Genomic DNA, 9774 nt, shown 5'->3' with positions numbered 1-9774 from the left:
TAGGAGGAGTCAGTAGCAGGTGATTAATGATGGTGAGAGAGAATCGCTAGGAGGGGTGAAGTAAGCCCACTCATTTTACCCAGGGACAAGTAACCAAAATATGTGGTCATTAGTGCTAGTAACAAAAATCAAATATAGTTTCTATGGGTCTGAATCATTACCCACCACAACTGCGACTATGCATGCCATCGGCCGATTGTTGTGTTCTGCGCATGCGTACGCATTGCACTGCACGAACCAGCCACTGCGATCGCAGAGGCTATGCAGATCCATCACATAGCGGTTGACAATTGTGCCATTTGTGGGTGGTGATGGGGGAAACGCAGGCGTGCCAGTGCATTCGCACACCATTTCAGGGGCACGCATAAATTACCCACTGCGGAGCCATACGCAGTGTATGTTCTCATAGCGCGCGTGGCTGTTAGCAATTTCTGAGTAAGGTCAGGGCTTGTGCAACTGCGCGCGAGGCTGCGATGGTATGCGATTGTACCGATAGTTTCGCTATTCTCAGTATTACGGATGTGCGTATGGTAAGGTAGGCGTCCTTATGTGGTGCTGGGTTTGCATTGCGATCGCAGTGGTTTGGCTTGCTATCGCAGTTGAACTGCATGCGTAGGCAATATTGCGAACCGGAGTGAATGAGACCCTTTATCTCTTATGCAATAATATAAACTAATCCAAAGATAAACAATGAACAACTAATAATGTGAATATAAATAGCGATCAAAAATTACTGATTGAAACTTATTTTTTATAGATGCTGGAAGCAGTTTCAGAAAAATCCATTAGGTGAATGTATAAAAGTAACATGTTGAAATGAGAAAGTTCTTCCAATTCCCGTCTTATTTATACAGTCACTTATAGAAGTGTTTTATTCCCTTGCCATGATATCGCACTGGTAACATGTCACTTATTTGTTACGCAAATACATAATTACTAACAAAATTACTAACTGGCAGATGTTAGTTCATCTTGGACTAAAAAAAAAAAAAGAACTTGCTGGAAGGCTGAATGCACAGATGGGAGGGTGTCCTCAAAGATAACATAAATTCCATGCACTATGCTCATATTCTTCATATAAATAGCTGTAACTCCACCTACTCCGTCCTTATTGGTAAAGTGCTCCACCAATCAAATTCTCATCCCTGAGATGTCACCAGTTTCTGGGCAGATTTTATTATGTTATGATTGACTCTCGCAATTCCTGATTCTCCCGGAAATCTTTATGTAACCTTCATCTACACATAATGCAGCATGAAGAGGCTCGGTAAAGGTGGCAGTAAAGGTGTGTAACTGTCTGATGGGGTCACACAGAGAATAAAAGGACAGCTGTCCTGCCTCATAATCCAGGTATATCCTCACTCTGTCACAAGGGATATCGTCAGGTAATTGTATCTCTTTATTGTCATGTATCACTGAATACTCATTGTCACACTGGTACAAACCCCAGGACTTGTTATTACACCCAATAATCGACTCACGTTCTCTTCTGTCTAAACTGGGATAACACATCCCTAACATCCATCCTGATTTACTGATCTCCACTTCCCAGTAATGTCGCCCTGAGGAAAAACACTGCGTGCTTATTACCTGATTATACTCAAATCTCTCTGGTGTTTCAGGATGATTTTGATGTCCATCTGACGAAGATGCAGTTTTTAAGTCACCTGATATCTGTATATAATCACCAGCTGTGTTTACATCCAGTAATATGTCTGTAGGCTCCTGCATATAAAAGCATACATTTATACATGTTATTATATCAGATAATCCTGTGTGTAATGTCCCTGAGATGAGACCCACATCCAGATCTCCTGCACCATGGACCTGGTTATCATGTCTCTCTGTGTCCTCATTATCACACAAGTCACCTGTGTCTGGTTCCTGTAAGACAGTCACTGGATCAGACACGTTACACAGCTCCTCAATGTGACGCATCTTCCTGGACAGCTCGTCCTTCTTTATTTCCAGCTGCTGGATCAGAACAGAGACTGAGAGTGAAATGCGCTGTTCCTGCCTGGAGATCTCACTCAGGACTCTCTTCTCCAGGTCTTCCAGCTGTCTCCTGATGTCTTTAAACAGGGAAGTGACTCTCTCTGTTATACCAGCTGCTTTTCCCTGATCTTCTCTCCTGTGCTCCTGCAGACTCTGGACTCTTTTCTTAGTCTCTTCTCTCTCTGTGGTCAGTTTCTGCAGAGCATCTCTCAGCTTTTTCTTCTGCTTCTCATAGGCATCATCCAGTGACTCCATCTGATGTCCTCTGTGTTCCCCAATCAGACAGCAGGACACACAGATACAGGCAGCGTCCTCAGAGCAGTAATACTCCAAGATCTTCTGATGGACGGAGCATTTTCTCTTCTCCAATGAAGTGGTGGGGTCAACTAAGACGTGTTCTGCTGACTTGTTGTGTGTCATCCAATGTATATCACACAGAGAAGCTTCACACTTGAGACAGGTTTTAAGAGCAGGTACTTGAGAGTGGACACAATAAGTGCAGAACACCCCAGTTTCTAGTTCTGGATTAATAGTTGGGACACATTCTGCTGTGTTGCTCAGCTTTCTGTTTTCCTCCTTGAAAGTATAATCATGATGATCTGCTCTGCACTGAGGGCAACTGAGAACTCCAGACCCCTCCTGTGCATCCAACACACGATCAATGCAGACCTGGAAGATGCCGTGTCCACATCTCAGGGTTACAGGATCTGTATAAATGTTCAGACAGATAGAATAGTCCAGCTCCTTTTGCAGATCAGCAGATGCCATTGCTGGCAGCAGAAGAAATAGAAGTGACAGTCTCTGACACTCAGATACCAGTGTCAGCGTCTCACTTTCTGCACACAGGGCGAGGCTGAGCTGTCATTCAGGTTATACCTGTAGGCTCAGTTATACTAAGACACACCTAATACATAGAGGGACAACACGTAGGTGTCACATTTGGGGTTTTTAGATCAGAGTCAGGACCCGTGGACTGGGCAGATGGGTTGTTGTAGAATAGTGGTGGTAGGATCAGTCTACTTATGTGTGAGACCCAGGTGGTAAGTGCCTGGGTACTTTAGAGAGCTCAGTGACACCTGCAAGGCTCCCAGTCTGCCCCTGGAACCAACTGAGTGGAACTCAAACCCTTACCATGGATATAGGGATAAAGGGCTGGATTCAGTGTTTGAGAATTCAGGGGATAGCTCAGCAAGTAATTCAGCTAATCAGTAGCCCATCTGGAATCTGCTAACAGATGCTGCAGACCATTATCAGAACTGGGTCATTGGGAGCCTAAATCCTCAAGGAGGAGCCTAGGTCCAGCACCCTGTCCCCAACAACCAGAATGAACACTGTAGCATAAACTCAGCACAAACCCCATCACACTAGGAGAGGACCCTCAGGGCTACAACCACCATCGATAGTGGTACCGATAGTATAGTGAGTAGTGAGGCCCAAAGTAGGTCATGAGCTGCAATGCTAAGTAAGAGCAATATAATGGAGGACAGAAGTAAACTGAAGTACAGTGATGTATAGTCCACTTGAACCTGCAATGAGCAGTAGAGATGTACTCAGGGGACTTGCTAGTAGATGAGGTCACTGTGGCAGAAGACTTGGCACTTGAAACATTAGGAACCATCTTTGTAACGCCCAGGAGACTTCAGAATACAAGCAGGCTGGAATCACGGAATAACGCACAGACTTGGACTGTAGCTGAACCAGATAAGAACGGCGGTTGCAGATATGGAACCGGAATGGAACCAGAGACTTGAACCGGAATGGGACCGGTGATAACAGCAGCTTCCTGGAGTTGAACCGCAGACTTGAACCGGAGTGGGACCAGTGAGTACAGCCGCTAGCCGGAGTGGATCAGCAGACTAGAACTGGATTTGGGGCAGTTGTTGAACACAGGTTGGTAAGGTGAAGACACAGCTCAATAATGCGGAGTAGATGGAGCAGACTCAGAGGCAGCAGGAGTCCAGTAGTCAGCAGTGCAGATACAGCAGTGGATCAGAGGTAGTACATACTCACTGGTCAGTGAGATCACAGGGAGGTAAAGAACCACATTGTTCCCAGGTGCAGGCTTAAATAGGGCGCTCTTGTCAGGGATAGGAGGAGGCAGTGGGGTGAGCGCAGCAACAGGTAGAGACTGGATGTTAGTGCTCACCTGATCACAGACAACATGGCTGCCCCCATGAGCCTGAGGGAAGGGACTGACAGCGTTCTGAGACAGAATGATTCACCTTAGTAAAGCTCTGCCGCACAGGGTAAGAGTGACTAAGCTCCGGTTTTGTGACAGTAGAAAAATTTACTTATATGTTTTTTAATCAGAAATGGTATTATAAGCAATATAAGTGTAGCCCGGTACTTGATACCTGCACTGAATACTGTACTTTAATTAAGAGTGATCCTTCTATGTTTTCGTTTAATCAGAATGATTACATTGCCGGAAGCCCGAATGGATGAAGATCTCGACAGGGCAGGTAAGTACACTAACCCTCCCTTAGTGGTGCCTAAACCTAACCTCCCCGGGGGGTGCCTAACCCTAACCTCCCCCAATGGTGCCTAAACCTAACCCCTCTATCCATACCCTAAACCTAAGTCTCCTTCTGGGGGTGCCTAACCCTAACTCCCCCTTCCCACACCCTTACCCTAATACTCCCAGGGGGGTGCCTAACCCTAACTCCCCTAGGGTGCCTAATCCTAACCTCCCTCTCCATCCCTGGCTAAGCGTGCATACTTACCGTCGTCTGGACGTTCGGGATACCGGCGGTCGGGATACCGATGCCGCTATCTTGACGTTCTTCGTGATACTGGCATCGTCTATGCTGGGCGGCATGATTACGGCGTTGGTATTTAGACTGCCGACATCCCGTCCACCGGCATATCAACTGCATACCCCTCCATCCAGGTCTATACAGGATACAGTCAGGATGCCGGCAGATGAGATGCTGGATGTCAGTATCTGATGTCGGATTCGCAACACCCATCAAAATGCAGAAGTCGGCATCCCGAAGGGATCAAGATACTAACATCGGCATCATGACCCCTGGTATCCTGAAGGTAAGCATGCAGGTTAGGGTTTGCCCGGGGATGGAGAGGTTAGGTTTAAGAACCTGCCGGGGTTGGTTAGAATTAGGCAGAGGCCAGGGAAGGGATAGGCTGTGGGGTGGGAGGGTTAGGCACCACCGGGCGGAGGTTAGTGTTAGGCACCACCCGGGGAGGGTTAGGTTTAGGGTGCCTGAAGGGGAGGTTATGTTTGGGCATCACCGGGGGAAGGTTAGGGTTAGGCACCACTCGGGGAGGTTTAGGGTAAGGGGGTTTAGTTTACTTACCACCCCTTGTCAGGATCTTGCACAACGGTAGAAAGAGTTTTCTATTTCTCGATCGCGATCACTTCTGTTGCTTCAACACACAAGATTATATCACAGCACTAACAATGGGCCTGTTTTAGCAGTGTGTCGCATTATAGGGTGCAGAATGGGTCCTGCTAAGATGCACGCAAGCCTTTGAATGACTCTGCCTGAATGCCTCTGCCTGATAGGCAGAGGCATTTAAGGGGTGGGGTGGCGCAGTTCCCAAACATGGGGGCATGTCTGCCCCATTTTCTGGGAGTGGCAAGCCCAGGATCTGCGTTGATCAATGCGGTATACTAGGCTTGCAAGCCGGCCATGCTGCCCAGCTCACAGACACATATACAGCTCCCTAATAATATTCACATGACCCAAATTAAAGGGATAATTCCCCTGCAGTGCCCTTGTAGTGCCCCCAGTAGTAATGCTCCTTGCAGTGCACCCAGTAGTAATGCCTTTGTAGTACCCCCAGTAGTAATGCTCCCTGCAGTGCCCCCAGTAGTAATCCCCTTACAGTGCCCCCAGTAGTAATGCCCTTGTAGTGCCCCCAGTAGTAATGCCCTTGTAGTGCCCCCAGTATTAATGCTCCCTGCAGTGCCCCCAGTAGTAATGCCCTTGTAGTGCCCCTAGTAGTAATGCTCCCTGGAGTGCCCCTAGTAATAATGCCTTTATTGTGCCCCCAGTAGTAATGCCCTTGTAGTACACCCAGTAGTAATGCTCCCTGCAGTGCCCCCATTAGTATTGCCCTTGTAGTGCCCCCAGTAGTAATACTCCCTGCAGTGCCCCCAGTAGTAATGCCCTTGTAGTGCCCCCAGTAGTAATACTTCCTGCAGTGCCCCCAGTAGTAATGCCCTTGTAGTGCCCCCAGTAGTAATGCTCCCTGCAGTGCACCCAGTAGTAATGCCCTTGTAGTGCCCCCAGTAGTAATGCTCCCTGCAGTGCCCCCAGTAGTAATGCCCTTGTAGTGCACCCAGTAGTAATGCCCTTGTAGTGCCCCCAGTAGTAATGCTCTCTGCAGTGCCCCCAGTAGTAATGCTCCCTGCAGTGCCCCCAGTAGTAATGCCCTTGTAGTGCCCCCAGTAGTAATGCTCCCTGCAGTGCCCCCAGTAGTAATGCCCTTATAGTGCCCCCAGTAGTAATGCTCCCTGCAGTGCCCCCAACAGTAATGCCTTTGTAGTGTCCCCAGTAGTAATGTCCTTGTAGTGCCCCCCGTAGTAATGCTCCCTGCAGTGCCCCCAGTAGTAATGCTCCCTGCAGTGCCCCCAGTAGTAATGTCCTTGTAGTGCCCCCAGTAGTAATGCTCCCTGCAGTGCCCCAGTAGTAATGCTCTTGTAGTGCACCCAGTAGTAATGCACCCTTCAGTGCCCCGAGTTGTAATGCTCCCTACAGTGCCCCCAGTTGTAATGCTCCCTGCAGTCTCCCCAGTAGTAATGCCCTTGTAGTGCCCCCAGTAGTAATGCTCCCAGCAGTGTCCCCAGTAATAATGCTCCCTGCAGTGTCCCCAGTAGTAATGCCCTTGCAGTGCCCCCAGTAGTAATGCTCCCTGCAGTGCCCCCAGTAGTAATGCCCTTGTAGTGTCCCCAGTGGTAATGCCCTTGCAGTGCACCCAGTACTAATGCACCCTTCAGTGCCCCAGTAGTAATGCTCCCTGCAGTGCCCCCAGTAGTAATGCCCTTGTAGTGCCCCCAGTAGTAATGCTCCCTGCAGTGCACCCAGTAGTAATGCCCTTGTAGTGCCCCCAGTAGTAATGCTCTCTGCAGTGCCCCCAGTAGTAATGCTCCCTGCAGTGCCCTAGTAGTAATGCCCTTGTAGTGCCCCCAGTAGTAATGCTCCCTGCAGTGCCCCCTGTAGTAATGCCCTTGTAGTGCCCCCAGTAGTAATGCCCTTGTAGTGCCCCAGTAGTAATGCCCTTGTAGTGCCCCAGTATTAATGCTCCCTGCAGTGTCCCCATAGTAATGCCCTTGTAGTGCCCCCAGTAGTAATGCCCTTGTAGTGTACCCAGTAGTAATGCCCTTGTAGTGCCCCCAGTATTAATGCTCCCTGCAGTGCCCCCAGTAGTAATGCCCTTGTAGTGCCCCCAGTAGTAATGCCCTTGTAGTGCACCCAGTAGTAATGCCCTTGTAGTGCCCCCAGTAGTAATGCCCTTGTAGTGCCCCCAGTAGTAATGCTCCCTGCAGTGCCCCCAGTAGTAATGCCCTTATAGTGCCCCCAGTAGTAATGCTCCCTGCAGTGCCCCCAATAGTAATGCCTTTGTAGTGTCCCCAGTAGTAATGCCCTTGTAGTGCCCCCAGTAGTAATGCTCCCTGCAGTGCCCCCAGTAGAAATGCTCCCTGCAGTGCCCCAGTAGTAATGCCCTTTTAGTGCCCCCAGTAGTAATGCTCCCTGCAGTGCCCCCAGTAGTAATGTCCTTGTAGTGCCCCCAGTAGTAATGCTCCCTGCAGTGCCTCAGTAGTAATGCTCTTGTAGTGCACCCAGTAGTAATGCACCCTTCAGTGCCCAGAGTTGTAATGCTCCCTACAGTGCCCCCAGTTGTAATGCTCCCTGCCGTCTCCACAGTAGTAATGCCCTTGTAGTGCCCCCAGTAGTAATGCTCCCTGCAGTGTCCCCAGTAATAATGCTCCCTGCAGTGTCCCCAGTAGTAATGCCCTTGCAGTGCCCCCAGTAGTAATGCTCCCTGCAGTGCCCCCAGTAGTAATGCCCTTGTAGTGTCCCCAGTGGTAATGCCCTTGCAGTGCACCCAGTACTAATGCACCCTTCAGTGCCCCAGTAGTAATGCTCCCTGCAGTGCCACCAGTAGTAATGCCCTTGTAGTGCCCCCAGTAGTAATGCTCCCTGCAGTGCACCCAGTAGTAATGCCCTTGTAGTGCCCCCAGTAGTAATGCTCCCTGCAGTGCCCCCTGTAGTAATGCCCTTGTAGTGCCCCCAGTAGTAATGCCCTTGTAGTGCCACAGTAGTAATGCCCTTGTAGTGCACCCAGTATTAATGCTCCCTGCAGTGCCCCCATAGTAATGCCCTTGTAGTGCCCCCAGTAGTAATGCCCTTGTAGTGTACCCAGTAGTAATGCCCTTGTAGTGCCCCCAGTATTAATGCTCCCTGCAGTGCCCCCAGTAGTAATGCCCTTGTAGTGCCCCCAGTAGTAATGCCCTTGTAGTGCACCCAGTAGTAATGCCCTTGTAGTGCCCCCAGAAGTAATGCCCTTGTAGTGCACCCAGTATTAATGCTCCCTGCAGTGCCCCATAGTAATGCCCTTGTAGTGCCCCCAGTAGTAATGCCCTTGTAGTGCACCCAGTAGTAATGCTCCCTGCAGTGCCCCCAGTAGTAATGCCCTTGTAGTGCCCCAGTAGTAATTCCCTTGTAGTGCACCCAGTATTAATGCTCCCTGCAGTGCTCCCGTAGTAATGCCCTTGTAGTGCCCCCAGTAGTAATGAACTTGTAGTGCCCCAGTAGTAATGCTCCCTGCAGTGCCCCCAGTAGTAATGCCCTTGTAGTGCCCCCAGTAATAATGCCCTTGTAGTGCACCAAGTATTAATGCTCCCTGCAGTGCCCCCGTAGTAATGCCCTTGAAGTGCACCCAGTAGTAATGCTCACTGCTGTGCCCACAGTTGTAGTGCTCCCAATAGTGCCCCCATATGATGCCCCCTATAGCATGGCCCCTGTAGTAAGCCCCCCCCCACACACACATCCGCACACAAAAAATACTTACCTGAAACCCCGCTCCAGTGCCTGCTGCCGTCCATCCCCGGCGCCCGCTCCTTGGAGCTATGGGAGTGACATCATGACGTCACTCCCATAGTGCACTGCGGGACCCAGAAACTGGAGCTCAGGAGTGAGCTCCATCCTCCGGCTGCTGCTGGCGCTGGGGGGGGGGGAGAGAGGAGCCGGGCGCCTGCTGGTAACACAATCTCAGCGGGCACCGGGCAAATGGAGGGTGCAGGGGGTGAGATCGCGGGGCCGCCGGGCCCCATAGCAACTGCACCCCTTGCACCCTCCATAGTTAGGTGGACTCAGAAGCGCCCTCTAGTGGCTGGCACCCCTAGGTAGCTGCCTAAGCTTGTCTAATGGTAGTGCCGGCCCTGGGTACCAGCCAATCAGTTCCTTACTGCCATGTCACAGGCTGTGTTTAAAAAAATGACAGTTGGGAGCTGATTGGCTGGTACCTTATCTCCTTTCACTTTATCTCCTAACACTGCTTAGTAAATAGACCCCATAAATTGTAAAAAAAAAGCCCTGTGATAATAACGCCATCTTCAGATGTTATTATCAGGGCTTTCCCCTCGGTCCCCTGACTCCTGCTCTGTGTTAGTATTGCCTGTTTTGCTCCTTGCTATTTGCATTCTCACCACCAGGGGTCACCAGGCCCTTTTGTGTATGAACTGCAGTTCTGGTCCCCCCCAGAAGCGCTGCTATCTGCACATTACTAGATCAGTTTCCTGGTGAATCAGCAATC

The 9774-nt window shown here is 49.9% G+C and overlaps 1 protein-coding gene across 1 annotated transcript; it reads right to left on the bottom strand.

The window, feature by feature from the left end:
* Window positions 1-766: 766 nt before the first annotated feature.
* On the bottom strand, window positions 767-2763 carry LOC148477176 (E3 ubiquitin/ISG15 ligase TRIM25-like). The gene has a single exon (XM_088457095.1). It carries the CDS (start codon window positions 2761-2763, stop codon window positions 1183-1185), a length of 1581 nt encoding a protein of 526 aa, XP_088313221.1. The 3' UTR covers window positions 767-1182.
* Between the last annotated feature and the right edge of the window lie 7011 nt (window positions 2764-9774).

This window comes from Taudactylus pleione, unplaced genomic scaffold (genome assembly GCF_031769625.1).
Source record: "Taudactylus pleione unplaced genomic scaffold, aTauple2 ptg000738l, whole genome shotgun sequence".
In the NCBI taxonomy this organism is placed as follows: Eukaryota; Metazoa; Chordata; class Amphibia; order Anura; family Myobatrachidae; genus Taudactylus; species Taudactylus pleione.
Note: the sequence above shows the minus strand (reverse complement) of the source record. Positions and strands in the feature narration are given on the sequence as shown.